The 17,940-nt window shown below is 37.2% G+C and overlaps 1 protein-coding gene across 11 annotated transcripts in view; it reads left to right on the top strand.

Moving 5' to 3' along the window:
• The first annotated feature begins 643 nt into the window (after window positions 1-643).
• Window positions 644-17,940, top strand: part of LOC123760612 (dynein axonemal assembly factor 11) — a 68,972-nt gene continuing 51,675 nt past the window's right edge. For all 11 annotated transcript variants that reach the window (XM_069328341.1, XM_045746333.2, XM_069328346.1 and 8 more), the window contains exons 1-5: window positions 644-843; window positions 6,099-6,164; window positions 6,640-6,807; window positions 9,697-9,822; window positions 11,382-11,535. In XM_069328341.1, the coding sequence (XP_069184442.1) occupies window positions 764-843; window positions 6,099-6,164; window positions 6,640-6,807; window positions 9,697-9,822; window positions 11,382-11,535 (594 nt within the window). In that variant the 5' untranslated portion in view covers window positions 644-763. The remainder of the gene's footprint in view (window positions 844-6,098; window positions 6,165-6,639; window positions 6,808-9,696; window positions 9,823-11,381; window positions 11,536-17,940) is intronic.

Below are 17,940 nucleotides of genomic sequence, written 5' to 3' on the forward strand. Positions count from 1 at the left end.
AGTATTTCTTGTTAATACTAGATATTCCACTATTACTGTTATACTTGAAATGAACTTAACAAAGCGCGGTTATGCAGAAACAAACACTTTCTTTCAGTGAAGGTCTTGCACCAGGTTGGGTGCCCTCCCACCCCGCCCTCTGACTCACACACTCACACGGTGTCTCACTATATATCGTCTCTACTGCAATTATTTCATAGTGTCATCTCATTACGTGTCTCTCATTAATTTTCCACATGAATAACTCGCTATCAAAGTAATTATACCAATAATCTGACGTTTGTAACAGCGTGGGTGTTATATTTATTAATTTTGCTCGTCGTAAATGCTCGAATGTTTTCATTTTATTTCGTGCAAATATAATCGCAGAGGGGACTGGGTTAAACTAATAATAAAAGTTAATAATACTGCATAGAAAGACATTTATTATAGCATATATTATGATAAATAATTTTAGCAGGCTAAGCTTATCATATACGCAAATTACTCAAACATACTCACTATAATGTCTCCATGTTTCATATATGTATGTCTACAAATTACCATGAAATGGAGATATTTAGTTAATTATACGATCTTTCTTCGTAAAAAAATAGTTCATAGTAAAACAATAATACTTTAAAGCTAGTGATAAATACGTACATTATAGTTCGTGATCATTTCGCCGTCCATAAATACGAGTGACCCAAGAGTCGCCTTCAGGTGTGATGGGGGAGACGGACGTCTGACGGACAACAGGAGCTGCTCCTTAAGTATTATCAAGATGGTGAAGCTGACAGAGGATATGGTGGTGGCCAGGTCCAAGGGGTCGGACCTGCATAACGTCAGGAAGCTCAACTGTTGGTGAGTGTGGCGAGGGAGGCGCCGGAGTGGTGAAATGAGACGCTCTAAGACACAGCTGTCAACCCTTGAGTCATATTTGTGCAAGAGCCCCCCCCCCTCCCACTCCTTTATTTTTTGGTAATATCAGCGTGTTATTAGTTTAGTTTTGTCCGAAGGATATCAATGCCTCTCGTGTTATCTGTACCACTGGTCTTGTCATTAGCGTTTCTCGTGGTGCCATCAGTGCCTCTCATGGTGCCATCAGTGCCTCTCGTGGTGCCATCAGTGCCTCTCGTGGTGCCATCAGTGCCTCTCGTGGTGCCATCAGCGCTTTCATTTCATGGTTTTCATTTATAGTATTTTGCTGTTGTTGAAAATAATAGTAATGGGCATATATGATTTACCTGAGGACCACTAACACTAGTAGCCTCGACGAAGACGGGAAGCCGGCGGCTAATCAAAGGTCCCCCCCCCCCATTTTCCTTGGTGGTCTTTTCCAGTTGTACTTTAAAATTTAATAGAGTTTTGGCATTTACGGCTTTGGCAGGTAGGTGGTTCCATGGATTTATAACCCTGTGAGTGAAAAAGCATCGCCTGGTCAGTTTTACATTGTGGCATATTGAGCTTAAAACAAAACCGTTGCTCCTTGTTTGTGTTATATCTGACCTTTTGAAAAAAATTTCAGAAGCCTCCAAATTATTCAGTATTTTAACACTTGCGCTCAGTAACGACTCGGCATTGCGTCTTAGTAGACACATTTCTGGTAACGGCGCAGCATTGCGGCGGCGGCTTCGAGAGGGGAACTCCGCTGTTTTGGATATTATATGCATATCCTCCTGTAGGGAATTTCATTGCGAATACATTGATACCAAAATGAAAGACCTAGGACCAGAATTGAGGTAACAAAGTTGAAAACAGTATACCCATTTTATTAGTGCTCACTGGGATTACGCTCCGTCACGTTCTCTGTTTGCTGTGGGTGGTACGCCTGGCTTTTGGACTTCATATTTGCATATACTCCTGTAAGGAATTCTATTGCGAACACAATGTTACCAAAATGAAAGACAAAGGACGAGAATTGAGATGTCCAAAGTGAAGAGAGAGTGCACATTTTATTGCTCTTGGGCGGTTCTGGGTAATACGCTCTTACTTTTTCACTTTCTCGCTGGGCTTTTGGGCTTTATATGTATTTAGTCTTATAGAGAATTTTATTGCAAACACATTGATACCAAATTGGTAAAACCTAGGACAAGAAATGAGATGACAAAGTGGAAAAGAGAATACACTTTTCAGTATTACCGCGCTCTCTAATGTAATGAGAGGTGCCTTGGGGTGGCGTAGTGCTCTCTTTCTGGGCCACTTTTATCTTGTCGGCGGGTGGAGCGCACTGCATTTTTTTACTTTATATGCATATACTCTTGTTGGGAAATCTATTGCGAACACAATGATACCAAAATGAAAGCCCTAGGACGGGAATTGAGGTGACAAAAGAGAAAAGAGTACACATTTTATCGATCTTGCGTGCTCCCGGGTAACACGCACTCACTTTCTCTGTTTGTTGTGGATGGTACGCCGGGCTTTTGGACTTTATATGCCTTTAGTCCTATAGATGATAGTATTGCGAACACAATGATACTAAATTGAAAAACCTTGGATGAGAATTGAGGTGACAAAGTTGAAAACAGTAAACACTTTTCAGAATTATTCAGAATTTGACAGTCTCCGTGGTGTAGTGGTAAGACACTCGCCTGGCGTTCCGCGAGCGCTATGTCATGGGTTCGTATCCTGGCTGGGGAGGATTTACTGGGCGCAATTCCTTAACTGTAGCCTCTGTTTATCGCAACAGTAAAATGTGTACTTGGATGAAAAAACGATTCTTCGTGGCAGGGGATCGTATTCCAGGGACCTGCCCGAAACGCTACGCGTACTAGTGGCTGTACAAGAATGTAACAACTCTTGTATATATATATAAAAAAAAAAAAAAAAAAAAAAAAAAAAATTACCGCACGCTCCTGTGAAACGCTGAGGCGCACCTGGGGTAGTGTGGGTTGGGCGCGTGCGGTGCAATAAAGTGTTAAGTTTCAATGAGATCCACCCTGTCATGGCTGGTTTGCAGTGTTGTTAGCCCTATGGCCCTCGACCGTGTCTGATATGTGAGTTGATTTGGCTCTGGAATGATTTTTGTTGCCCAGTGTTGCACTTTCTCCATACCAGCTATGTCCCTCTGAAGATGAGGCCACCATGCTTGGGGAGGGAATTATCGAGGAAAGCGCCAAGCCATTACGACTATATGGCACTTGGAAGTGGTCAAGATAAGGATTTGGGATGGGACGGGGAAAAGGAATGGTATCCATGCTGGGATACAGTAATCCATGGATACAGCAATCCAAATGGGGGGCATACCAGAGATTCATACAATTGAATCACTACCTTCTTTGACTTAGTCAAAGGTGCGCTTGATTATTGCAAGGGTTTGGTTAGCTTTTTTTTACTACTTCTCTTACCTACTGTGCAACTTTCATCGAGTAGTGGATTTGGACTCCATAGTCCTTTTCTTCATCAATCTGCTGTAATGTAATGTTATTAATTTTGTAGTTGTGGTATGGCTTGTTATGCCCTACATGCAAGGTCTTGCAGTTGTCAATATTAAAAAGCCTTTGCCAGTCTTCTGACAATTTGAAGTTCATGTAGATCTATTTGTAAGGCTTAATTCAATATATTATCATTTCCCACTGTACCATAAATCTTTGTGTCATCTGTAAATTTGATGATTTAGTTCTGTAATATTCTCACCTGTCATTGATATATGACAAAAAGGGTTGGCCCCAAAATGGACCCCTGTGGTACCCCCACTTACCACATTTCTTCAGTCAGATTTATTCCCATTTAGCATGACTCTTTCTTTTCTTAGTTTTAACCATTGTTTTATCCATTCTAGTATTCTATTTATTCTTTATTTCTATAATTTCCTTGCCAGTCTTTCATGTCATACCTTATTAAAGGCTTTAGTAAAATCCATGTATACTACATCAACCAGAAGTCCTTTGTCTGAGTAGCTGGTTATCATTTCCAAAAATGTGAGCAGGTTTGTAAGGCAGGATCTATTTTTAACAAACCCATGTGTCAATTTTACAAGATTATTCATTGAGAGATGTTGTTCACTGAAAGATGGTGAATGATTCCCTCCCTTAGGATTCTCTCCACGAGCTTGCAAATGTGTGATGTCAAGCTGATCGGACGGTTGTTCTCCGCTGAGCTTTTTCTACTTCTTTTTGAAAATAGGGGTGACATTTGCATATTTCCAATCTAGGGGGGGGGGGGGAGGACTTTCCCTTTGTCTAAGAGATTTTGTGAAAAGTAATTTCAGTGGTAGGCATAGTTCTTCTGCCAATTACTGTATGGTCCCCCAGTAAACTAAAGTACTAAAATTTTCATTTTTCATATACATACTGTCAGTGGAACCTCAGGTAACGAATATCCCTCTTTACAAATTTTTTGGGTCACGAACTCGATTTATTCGGAAAATTTGAATCGGGTTACGGCCATTGCCTCGCCTTGCGACTTTGTTGATACACATATGGGTTGACAGAGTGCATGGTTTTTGGTGGCACGGGCAACTGCGCTTCAGTTTACCAGTGACTACCACTTGGTGACGATCACGCTTGAATTCTTTGTAAAGAATTTTTTTTTCTGCTTTTTTGGTTTTTGAACATATGATATTATTATATATTACACCATGGATCCCAAGAAAGTCAGTGGTAAGGTTCAACTTAAGAAAATAGTTGAATAAAGGTAGTAGATGATGTCTCTTCCTCATTAAGAAATTGTGAAGTATGGGAAGAACTGCAAAGTTTTGTTAAAAAAAAACTCGCCCAGATAAAGCTGTAGCAGGCCATTGCATTGACCTTTTTAATGACAATGTGATGTTTCACTACAGACAAGTGTTAAAATGTAGGGAAAAACAAGTGTCTTTAGACAGATTCTTAGTAAGACAGGCAAGCAATGAGCCACAACCAGGTCCTAGTGGTATGCCTGCAAAACATAGTAGAGCACCCCAGAGAAGTCATCACTGCCTGATGTTATAATGGAAGGGGGACTTCCTTTCCAAACACAAACACCTCTCCTTCGCCCCTCCCCCCCCCTTCCTCACCATCTTCCATATGCCAACAAGTCAGTAAAGCCAAGCTATAACTTGTACATACTATAGTACAAAATATTTGTGTGTATTATGTATGAAATGTATTTTTGAAGTTAATATTTTTGGGAGTGTGGAATGGATTAATTAAATTTACATTATTTCTTACGGGGGAAATTTGTTTTGGGTTGCGAATTGTCGGCTTATGATCCATCTCTGGGAACGGACTAAATTCCTAAATGAAGGTACCACTGTATGTGAAAAATGGAGACAAATTGCCCAAAATAATAATTGCATTATATTAGCTTTTTAATCATACCCCAATATTATATTGGACTTTCACTTCTCAACTGACTTGAAGAAAATTATAAACCTATAGTCATAGCAAGACCGAGCATCAACCAGTGTTGGCATTGCAGTAGCTACTTGTAGAATATGAACTGCATAAATATTTTTACCTGGCCAGATATGAAATCTGTTTGATCATTCCATCAATAGTTAACCTTTAGACAGAGATTATTGTCAATTGTTGATTCACAGGGTAATGCGGTTACCATCATTTGAATATTTAAAAAATTATTGTCTGGGTTTTACATGTATGGCTTGGGCCGTGTCGCCTGACCTGGTTTCTTGTCTTCGTCTTAACTCCGTCACCTCTCCTCCTTCCTGGTAAGTGGCTCCCTGCCTACCTCCTGCCCTCCAGGTTCATTAGTTCATCATAAGTTTGTTCATCAGGTCCAGAACCGACTTGGGAAGCCAGCTGAGAGCCAGGGTTGGGTTACCTAGTAGTGGTGATAATTGGTGCTAATGAGTCTCGAACTCATTTGAGTGAATCTCTTGTTCTGTGTGGCTATTTTTTTTTTTTTTAATCAGTTTTCAAGGCTTCATTTTCTGTGAACCTTCGAGTTATCTGTAAAGCTGCATTAGCTTTCTGGGGGCTTTTTCAGATGAGGTGGCAGATTGTCACCTGTTCTCTGTGCCTCTAGGAAGGGGAAAGATTCTGGCTCTGATCCCAACTAGGCCTAATAACTATCCATGGCTGATGTAACCTTTTAATATGGTAGCTCCAGAAAGCCACCAGAACTCTTCCAGAAATTAGTATTTCATTACATTTAACACCATATTTTTTTTTTTCCTCCAGGGGCAGTGAGCTGTCTGATGTTTCTGTAGTGCGGAAGTTGGAGAATGTAGAAGTTTTGTCTCTGAGGTTAGTGGATTTTATTATAGTACAGTACAGCATAAAATGTATCGGTGCCACTTTGAGGGTTTAGAACTTTTGCTTTTGGTTGCCTCCTAAAGTATGATCCTCTTATAATCATAATAATAGACTATATACAAATTACAGAAGATGTAACTACAGTGATTTGATGGTAGATAAACACTGAATTTAATGTGTTTTTATAACAATAATAATAAAATCAATTGGAGCCATGCAGTGACTCAAAATTTACAAAATATTTGTCTTAATGTTCCAATTTCTCACATGGTGACTGACATAAAATCCAAGTGCTTGGCCTTTTCAGCTGAAATACTATCATACCTTCCTACTATTGTATGGTAAAGTTGAGTAAATATAAGGTATGTTTTGGAGAGGCATTATTGTTTGTGTTCAGATAAAAAAAAAAAAACTATTTTCATTACCATGTCCAATCATATTTGTTAACTATTGGTTTTTCTTTCAGTGTGAACCGTATTAGTACATTAGCAGACTTTCAACATTGCCCTAATCTTCAAGAGTTGTATATTCGTAAAAACAATATTGCCGACATCAATGAAATTCTCTACCTTCGTCAACTTCCCAAGCTGAAAAGTCTTTGGCTTGCAGATAATCCATGTGCTGAATTTGAGCAGTGAGTATAGTAAAACAAAAGAATTACTGGTACTGTATTTACTCCCTTTGTCTCTCAGACAAAGGCAATTGTGTATTTATAGTTAATTGTAAAAGGGTCAAACCTGTGCATTGTCCCTAATTAAAGAAAGTTAAACTTATCATTGACAGGTGGTGTTTTTGGTCATGTCTGTCTGTGTGTGTGTATTTGTAATGTGCATTAGACTTGTGAATGGGCGATTCTATTCACATCATGTGCGATGGTGTGAATAGAATTTTAAAGGTATGTACATAAAGTGCACATGTTTTATGTAACTATACTTAACTTTCATTGTGTATTGTTTTGCATGATTTAGTAATTTTTTACTTTGTATAAAGATGTCGCTTTGCCATATCACGTTGAGAATGTGACTATTATTTCTTGTGATTGACAGCATTTGATGGCTTTCATACCCTAATGTTGCCATAATGTGGGTCTTAGGAGCTGGAGTGTTTTTCTTTACCCTTACCACCCCCTCTAAAAAAGGTTAATTCCAAACAAAAATGTTTCCAGCAGTATATAGATTATGGGAAAATAGCCACCTCTCCCTAACAAACAAACAAACAAACAAACAAATCTAGTTGCTGTACTTGCAGCAGCATGCATAAATACTAGTGTGTTTTACTCAAACTGTCCTGCCAGGCCCCTGGGGTCTGCTCCAACATGCATCAATTCCACCACTAAGAATGTAAGTGCTGCAACTTATGATCATTATATTGTCCACTGTTTCTACAAATTCTTTCAGATACAGCATACTATATTGTCATAACAAATAATTTAATTACAGTACTATTATCACTATGAATTTTGAATATACATGAATATTCTGTTGAAGAGGTAGTAAAGGCGAGATGGAAGAGGATGATTTATCGTGCCTGTGAAGGTTGGATGAGCACCAATAGCTTCCCATGTTTATTGGTCTGTGGCCAATATGTCCCGAGACCTCTTGATTGTTGCAGGGGGCAACTGAACATTGGCAGCCTTCATCTACAGTTGTCCATGTTTTTAGTCACAGGCTTGGTCCACACATCACGCAAATCATGAAATTGCTCAAAAGTGTCATTCACAAAGGAAAGGTTAATTATTATTTATGCAAAAAATTTAATTCTGTACATTGAAAGGCTGCTGTGATATAAGGTCAGTTATAACTGCCACTGGTGCAAAGGAATTTTGTTGCACTTTAGTTGGTAGTAACCAGTATAATAGAAGTTAACACTCGTCAGCACCTGACTGGTTAGCATATTGCCTAAGTTGGTGAAATATTTGTGGGCTTGGACCTAGTTAGGCAGTTTACACCCCTGATAGTCTAAATATACAGTTCATCCTTATACGTACTGTACACTGTGGAAGGTGTATAAGGATCAACCCTCCTAGGAAAATACCTGTAGTGTTAAATAAAAATGCATTATATAAACTGAATAACTTGCGAATATACAGTACTATAAACATCAATAAGAACACGTACAGAACTAAAAATATAAAAAACCTATGTTATTATGTGAAAAGTCATCAGTTTAGCAACATAGTCTCGCAATAAGACAAGGTACAAGCAGAAATGTTATGTTAAAATGAGTTTTTATTGTGTATTGAATCAGTCATTCTTCACTAAGCATGATGCATGATGGAATGTTTTGGCATTTTCAAATTTGTATAAAATAAACATGTTTAAAATGGAAATAGTGATTTAGAAGGTCTCCAACTAACTAGTTGGTTGTGTTCTGAAAAGCCATTCATAAAGCAGTTGTTTGGAACTCTGGAACTAGAATTCCCATAGGTACAATACATGCCATAAATGTGAGATGCATTCCTGGACCACCAAAGATCACAACACCAATATTTTTGGATCAAATAGTAAATGAAACAGTACATAATATTTATCTGACTATAAAAATTTAACAATATTAAAGAAAATGGCATATATACCCTAATTTTTTCCCCCTACTGTGTGTGAATTTCACTGAATGGAAATATTAATTTGAATGTTGTGTAATTTGAATCTACCAGGAGAATTTGACTAAAAAATTTTTACTCTCATCTACAGTATATAATATGGTTCAGCTCCTATAGATTATTTTTCAAGGTGGAACCATGGCCCCCAAATAGTGTAAAATGAGGCCCATCTACTTTCTTACACCCAAAACTCTTTAGCTAAAGATTTGTTTATGAAATGTCTTGAACTCATTCCAATAAATAGAGATGTTTCTAAACATTTTCAGAAATAGCATTGCTGGCATCTTCACAGAGCTAATTCAAACCTCCACCGAATTCAACTCATTAAAAACTCCACTTCCAAAATTAAAGCCAGCCGTGCAATTTCTTCCAAGATGGTTCCATTGATTTTCCACTGCCAAAACCAATTCCATTTGGAAAAATCTTAAATTTTCTTACTTTTTTTTATTAACTTTCAATGCATTATTTAAGAAGATACTGTTTTCTCAGTTCTGATTGAGTGGAACACTTCAGCCTACCAAGACCTCTTGGTGAAGCAAATGCCACATTCTGGTATGCTAAGAATCTGTCTTTTAGACAGTTCTTTACTTCCCATGATGGCTCTGGTCTACTGCGATCCTCATGAGCAAGGTCCCACTGTACATGAACATACTTGCAGGTTCTTAGATCTAGTATGTGGCATATGAAGTACCCTGTACAGATGTAAATTGTTTTCACTATGATGTATGCTCCTTGTTCATGCTATCTAGAAGTGCTTCCTAGTGGCCACTTGCCCAATTAGTGATGCACTGGATACCTTTTTTAGTGAAATTTATGGAATAGTCAGCAAGCAGATAATTTACCTTGTATCAATATAATGTTTATCTAAATCTATAGATGTTCTTGAAAGGACATGCACCTTATAATTTTAACTGTAAACAGGTATCGGCTAACAGTGTTACGGGCTTTGCCACACCTTCAGAAGTTGGATAATGTTGCTGTGGATTCGGAAGAAGTACAGCAGGCTATGGTATGTGGAGTGCCTCTACCAGCTACAGAAGGGTCTAGGTATGTTCCATTACTGGTCAAATCTAAAAAAAAATTTGCATGTTGTGTACAGAAGGACATGTCTTAATAGCTAGAATTATACTACTAGGCCTAGTAAGGAAGGACCATTTTGCTTAACACCTAGTGTGAGTTTGTATATACAGTATAAAATATTTTAAAAAATGTGCTATTAACATATTGACTTCACGAATTGCAAACTTATTTAGACCTGGTTTGACCTATGTTAGGTATCATTGAGGAATAATTGGTATATTTAGGCTAGGTAAGGTTACGTTTTGGCTTGAACAATATGCATTTATTTTAATTTTGTGAGCATATATGGGCCAGAACCCAACAGTTAACAATTGTAAAGTAGATTTTATGTAGTGGGGCCTGACAGCTGAGTGGACGGCACTTCAGATTCATAGTCATGAGGTTCCGGGTTCGATTCCTGGTGAAGGCGGAAACAAATGGGCAGAGTTTCTTTTACCCTGATGTCCCTGTTACCTAACAGTAAATAGGTACCTGGGAGTTAGACAGCTGCTATGGGCTGCTTCCTGGGGGCGTAACAAAAAGGAGGCCTGGTCGAGAACCGGGCCGCGGGAACGCTAAGCCCTGAAATCATCTCAAGATAACCTCAAGATAATCTAAGTACTGGTGTCATAAAACTGAACTATTGCATAATCTATATAAATAAAAATGGAAATGTTCGTTTGTGCATGACCGCTAATCTCCGAAAGTTCTTCACCGATGGCTTTGAAATTTTCACACAACGTTCCATTCACATCCGAGCAGGTTTTTATATGCATACTATATAGATGTCACATCTGTGACAGTAAAAGTACATGCTTTTTATGAAAAACTGTGACGTCAGGCGTTGCTGAGCCACAGCAACGCGTGGCCGGGTACTGCTAGTCTTTAATATTTCATTGAGCCCAACCAAAACTTGCCACACTGTATAATAAAAATTCAAATTAAAAAGTAAATTCCATGTATTGTGCTAGTAGTGATACCAGCTGGAGCAGTTTGGTCAGTATTGCAAAAGTGTTAACTGTACAATATAGGGTAATTTTTCTTTTAGGTGTAGTTTAAATACATAGACTTGTTTATGCTGAGTTAGCTTTATATACATTACAAAATATAAATAAAGAAGACATTAATATGAAATTGTGAAGGATGTGTATTTCACCAGGTCAGTCAAGCTATACACAATTACTGTAGGTATATAACCAGTAAATGGATACTGTAGTTGATTGTCCAGTATCACTCTTTGCCAGGGGGACCTCAACAAGCCATACTTGGCCATTCTCTTCCCAACAGGGTATATCATGATCATAAAAATGGGAATGTAGTTCAATATTTGCAGTCCCATTTTTGTGGGCCAGTGGTGTCATTGAAATTTGTCCATCCACTTTGCATTAAGTGGGAAGAAGATAGAAAAGATGGGTTCCTATGCTCCTCTCGCCTCTCCCTCTGCCTTCCCTCTCACCCCATTTTACTTCCTCTTCTGATCCTCTTGTCATGCAGTTTAATTTATTGTCATTCTTTTCACGTATATCTGACTTTTGCTTTTAACTCAGGGGTGGAGATGAGCGAGAGCTTCCACGATCGAGCAGCGTGGGAGAATCTTTGCGCAGTGAATCTGGTGGTGGCAGCAGCATGTCGGACTGTTCCCCTCCATCTTCAGAGAGACGATATTCTCAGACCACAACTCCGACACGCTCCAGTCATCAGGTGGGAAGAGGATATGTTTTAAATTTTGCAATAAATGTTAAATTTTATTTTTGATGGAAAGTGTTGTTGACATTTATACAGTACTTGTATTTGTCTAGAATACAATGTTGAGTGTTTTAAGTACTATATAGTATGTACAGTATTAGTGTAATAAGTTAATTATTTGTTGTCAGCATGTGAATACCAAATTATTATTTTATATGAAAATTGATGGTATTAAAATTTATATTAAAAATATAATTTATATATACAGTATTGTATCAGTCTTTGACAATCATAAATAAATCCTGTAATATATTGTTCCTGTGAATATATGAGAATCACTTAAATTTTAACTATGTAAAATTATATTTAAAAAAATTCTTAGTACAATGAAGTGCTAACATTTTGAACAGTTAATACTTATTGCTGCTTAAAGGTATTGCAGATAGTATTGAGAAATAGTTTTCTAAAGCAGATTTCTTTAACCCAGATTGTTTTCTAAAACAAAACCAAAAAGAACTCTTGGTCCTTAGAATTGGGCCTAGATCCATATATATGATGCTTGTTGCTAGATTGTAACACTTGAATATTGTATTCTTGCATGTGCTAGTTAGTGTACTTTTTAACGTCTGAAACCATTCATATTTTAATTCCTGCTATTAAAAATTCATTAAATTTTGTAATAAAAGGGTACATTAGTTAAAGTTTAATTGGGTATTTATTTTAAATTATTTGTGGAAAAATAAAAACCATTAAATCAAGTCTGCCATGGTGAAATATCATGATTTCTTGCAAGTTTGCAGTTGTAGCAAACTACCCTTAGGCAGTCAAACTTGTGTATTATCTTTGAGGATTATGTTAGTGAGGGAACGGGAGGCAATTGTTGCACTTAAACATTTTGTCTGTAGGTAAGAATCTAGAAGTTTTAGTGAAAAATAGGAGTGATGTCTTATGCCAACTTTACAGTGGTGAGTACCTATAATGAGTTTCTTTTTTACTGTTAACTGAGCTATAATATACTAATCTTTTAACATCCTATCGATTTCGCCATTTGAAATGTGACTACTTTCTTCTGAGGTCAGAAATAAATTTTGGTGTGCATTAAAGATTGCTATTACTGTACTACATTGATGGAGCAAAATGGTGTTCGACTTGGTGGGTTTGCTAGTGCTTCTGAATAAATCACATTAGATGGTGTTATAGTAGAGTATGTAATGATAATACGTAGAGACGGGACCAGACAGTGCTCTTATCCTTAATACTGTGATTCACAAAGTTCCTGAATTTGAACATTCATAGAAGCCTTATTACTGAGGAATAACAAAATATGAAAAGACTGTATTGATGAACAGTACTTTAAGGAAGCTAAAGGATGAATTAATACAGTTCTGTAATTTTTTTTTTTTTTTACTCCTTCAGTTTGTTGGCTTCATATAGTCATATTCATTTGATCTTTACTAAATAAAAGTATGATTTGGAAGTTTGTCTTAATTCTAGCTATTTAAGCCACATTATTGTATTTTGAAATTAAAAAAAAAAAAAAAAACCCTTTTACAGGCATCATCATATGCCACATGGTTTAAAGTTGTAAAAAGGATGAGCATCACACAAAAATGATGTACTGGGAATTTGGTGCTTTTTATCAAGCAAACTAGTGAATTGTAAAGTTTCAGTGAGAGGCACTTTTGAGATTGAGGGACATGAACACTTCATCAAGTCTAATGTTACATAACTTAATTGTTGCCACTCATTACAAAAAGTGTTAGGATTCCTCCTTTAATTACTAGACCTAAAAAATTTATAGTGTTATTAAGTGAAAAGAAGATAATTGGAGGAAAGGGTAATGAAGATCCATGTGGTTATCAAGTGTATGAAAAGAGTTATTGTTGTTGAGAAAAGATTGACAGAATAGGTCTTCTAAACTTAACTTTGGAGTAAAAGTTGGAACATTGAATACAGCAGACTAAACTAGAATTCAGGCAGTTCAGTTAAGTTTTTTGTAGGTTATAGCATTAGTAGACTAGAAGATGTTAGCAGTGGGGCTATATGTTGAGTGTCTGGGATAGTAGAAAAGGCCAAGGATAAGTAAAAATTATAATATTTAATTTATAATATATATCCAATGGAATGTGTTAAAATGTTTCTTAGGTAGAGCGAGTGTATATTATATAAAGCCACTAATTATGCACAGCATCTTGGGCATGTATGTGTTAGCGACTGAAATTAAATACTTTTACTGTAGTTTTAATTTGTAAAGATGACTTTGGTGTAATATGAAACATTAATCTGCATCCTTAAGAGAAAGTAGAGGATTACCTGTTGATTACCTCTTGATGATTTTAAAAGTTCTTGTGCTTTCTCTGATGATTGCCTATCTGTGAGGCTTCATTGCTTAAAGGTCCACACACCTATCACAGTAAGACTGATTCAATAACTCAGCAGAAACTTGTCTAGTTCCTTCTTGTAAGCTTCCACTGTTGTTCCAGTAAGTTACGTTTTTTGGCAGGAAAGGTTGCAGGTCTTAAATGTTAACACTGTTCTCTAATTGTGCTTGTGGCATCCTGACTCTTCATTGGATTTATTTTTCACTTTCTAACATCTCACTCTAGTATGTTGTAATTTTATTGTGGCAGTTTGGACTCTGATTTTCCAATTTTTCCTTGTGTGTTTTATGAGATATTCCTTATTCTTTGGTTTTGCACGCTGGTCATAGCTCTTCATCTGGGTACTTGTAATTTGGTTATGTTTGGTGTCCACATTGTAGTATGTCAAATATATTGTCAGATCACTTCTTCCAGTTTCATCTTACCTGGATGGATTTAGAATTGGATGAGGTGTCCTTTCAGAGGGTTTGTCATAAGTGACTCATTTTTTGGTTAACCTTTATGCCTCGGCGTATAACCACAAGCTTCCTATGTATATGGTGCCATTTCGTGATCGTGCTGTATTTGTGGTGTTCATCATACCTTTGGACTATAACCTTTTGAATTTTTGTTTTTCCTCTGATCCTGATGTTACTTCCAGTCCTGCTGATGCTGAAAGTTCCATATTTTCTCAGTTCCTTTTTTTTTAAGCAGTCCTGCATTGTAAGTTCATGGGCATATTCAAAACACATTGGCCTCATAATAACAGCTGATTTTTTATTTTTTTTCTTCTGTTTCTCTCCTTCCAATGATTATATATTCTATAATGGCATTGGCATAAAGAAATATTGCCGGAACAACCGTGGACATCTTCAAGAGGAAACTAGATTGTTTCCTCCAAGGAGTGGTGGACCAACCAGGTTGTGGTTGGTATGTGGGCCTGCAGGCCGCTCCAAGCAACAGCCTAATGGACCAAACTCTCACAAGTCAAGTCTGGTTTCGGGCCGGGCTTGGGGAGTAGAAGAACTCCCAAAACCTCATCAAGCAGGTATCAAGCAAACATCTGCACCCCCTAAGATACCTCCATGGAAGGCACCCAAATTATATTTTCTATATAAAAAACCTTGAAAAAGGGAATGTGGATGTCTCCCCTTTCCATAATTTTAACCACTCAAGATGAGGAGATGGAACAAAGCAAGATTTACATGTAGTGTCTAAAATTTTAGCAGCAATTAAAATGGAATAGAGTTTGGACCTTGTGAAGCTTTGAATATCTCTTGGGAAGGGTTCCCAATAAGATAAATCAAGAGAAAGAAGGTTGTATATATGGTTCTTCATTATTTAAAAACTTTCTCACAAATGGCTAGTGCATGAGATACATACACAATCAATGATAACTAAAAAGACGCAGAACTTGATTAAATGGACCTGATAGACATGAAATGGTTAGTCATAGAGGATATTGTGCTGAAGACTTATAGAAAGTGGGGTAAATAAGAACAGTGTAGTCCCACTATACACTGTTCTAGGACCACTGCTTTTCCTAATCTTTGTAAACCACTTGCCAAAGTGAATAAGCAAGTACATGTCAATATTTGCAGATGACACACATCTAGCAAGGAAAGTAACTTACTAATTACTGTAGAGTTCAGTAGGAAGAATTTGACAGGAGATTAACCCAAACATGTGTAAGGTAGTAATGATGGAAGAGGGAGATAATAAACAGTAAGGAATATACTGTACACCAAAAAGGAAGGGGTATAAAAGAATCTGGAAGGGTAAAACTCTTCAGTGGATATAATGCAAGCACTAATGTCAGAGGTAACATCAACAGCACATGTGAAGTTGGCAAACATAATGTCTTTTAGAACCCTAAACAGTTATCCATAGGATACTGCACAGTTATTGAATCCACACAAGCAGTGAATCCACAGCTCTTGAAGCAAAACAAATTATTATAGAGAAAGTACACATGTTTGCTACAAGGCTAGTGCCAGAGCTGAGAGAACTAAGCTTTGAGAACAGTTAAAGGGAATTAACGTTAAAGCCTATGGGAGAGAGGGAACAGTGTGGATATGATGATTACATAAAAGATTTGGGGAAATATGCAAAGGCAAAAATAGCTGCTTTAAATAAGACAATGAAAGGAGATTATCATACCTTGTATGACCGGTCAGCAAGTGAAGTGCACAGAATGAGGTTGTCAAAGGCACCTCGTCTACAATTTTGAAAACAAATTCAATGTAGCTTAAACTTCAAGACAGGTGTAAACCATACCAGGAACCTAAGGCTAGAAGGTGGGGCATTAAGAGCTGGATATTTGCTTGCTCCTAGTCGTGAGTTGAACACATGTAGTTCTACAAGTCAAAATGGAGCCAGATAGAGAAGTTAACCACACCTGTGGTCATCCAAACATGTGCATTTTACTGATTAGAAATGTCATCACTTGATGTGGTATTGCCACAAACTCCTGCCAATGATGGTTTGGAGGTGGTCAGACACTAATGACCCATCATCACCAGGTAACTCCAAATAATAATAGTAGTAGTAATAATAATAATACTGTAATAATAATAATAATACAGTAATAAAAATAATAATAATTAATGAACTGTCATAAAACACCATGTGACCTATATGTTGACACACACAGCAACAATAAGCAGCAAAATTGTACAATACTGTTATATAGTAAACTACTGTTTTATGGTGTATTGTTTTTGATGCTATTGATGTGTAGAAAAAAAAACTTATATAATAAAAAAAATTGGCCATTTGAAGGGATCTGTAACACATCCCTTAAAAAAGTTGACAAATTTGTACTAGTTTAGTTTGCACGAGGTTTTTCTTGGAAAGTAGTGTACCGATAATAGTAATTGCTATTATTGAGTATACAGTGCAGTCCACAAGTATTTGAACAGTGATTCGATGATTGTAGTCATAGCTCTGTGCTTCATCACAGTGGATTTGAAATGGAAAGAAAGCCTATAGGGTTAAAGTGTAGTCATTCAGCTTTTAAGTTGAGGGTGTCTGCATCTATATTGAGTGAACTGGGTAGGAATTCCAGCAAAATCTATATACTGTACATACATATACATAATCTATACACACCCCACTATTTTAATGGCTCAAAAAAATTGACACATTAATATGCTTGTCAATAAAGTCATGATATTTAGTATTTGTTTACAAATACTTTGTTTGTAACAATTGCTTGCTCATTGTCCCATAGACTCCACCAGGTACTGGTTATCTTCTCTGGTGATGCTTTGCCAGGCCTGTACTGCAGCCATCTTCACTTTGTTTCTTTTTGGAAGCTTTTTGCCATCGGTCTTCTCTTCAGCCTCTGTAACTCGTGTGCAATTGGATTGTGGATGGTCTACTGACTTGGTTAGTCAAGAAAACTCAACTGTGAAAAATGCCTTGGCTGTTTTACCATTGTTTGCTTTCAATGTCTTGCTGCACGGTGAAGTGCCATCCAGTGAGTTTTGAGATATTTGGTCAGATCTGAGCAGATACAATGTTTCTGTACACTTCAGAAGGTCATCCTGCTGCTGCTATCAGCTGTTGCAACATCAATAAAGACAATTGAGGTAGTGTCAGTGGCAGCCATACATGCTTCCCATAATATTACCTCCACTATGTTTCACAGGTGAGGTGGTATGCTTTGAATCATGAGCACTTTCTTTCTCCAAGCTTTCCTCTTTTCATCACTGATACATGTTAACCTTCATCTCGTCTGCCTGTAAGACTTTATTTCAGAATTCTACAGTTTTTTTATGTACTTTGTAGCAAACTGTAACCTGGCTATTCTGTTGTTGAGGCCGACAAGTGGTTGACAAGTGGTTTGCATCCTGCACCGATCTAATAATACTTGCCTAACAGTGCTTACAGGGGAGTGAGGTCTAGCTCATTATACCCCACTTACTTGCCTTGTTGTACATGTTGCATTACAATTGAGCTATTTTGATGCTCAAATTCTTTGTTAAATCTGCCCTTAAAGTTGTGGATGGATGTGGCTTCCACAACTTCTTTGTGTATTACACTTGTAGACTACCTG

The sequence above is a fragment of the Procambarus clarkii genome, chromosome 21, assembly GCF_040958095.1.
Source record: "Procambarus clarkii isolate CNS0578487 chromosome 21, FALCON_Pclarkii_2.0, whole genome shotgun sequence".
Lineage (NCBI taxonomy): Eukaryota > Metazoa > Arthropoda > Malacostraca > Decapoda > Cambaridae > Procambarus > Procambarus clarkii.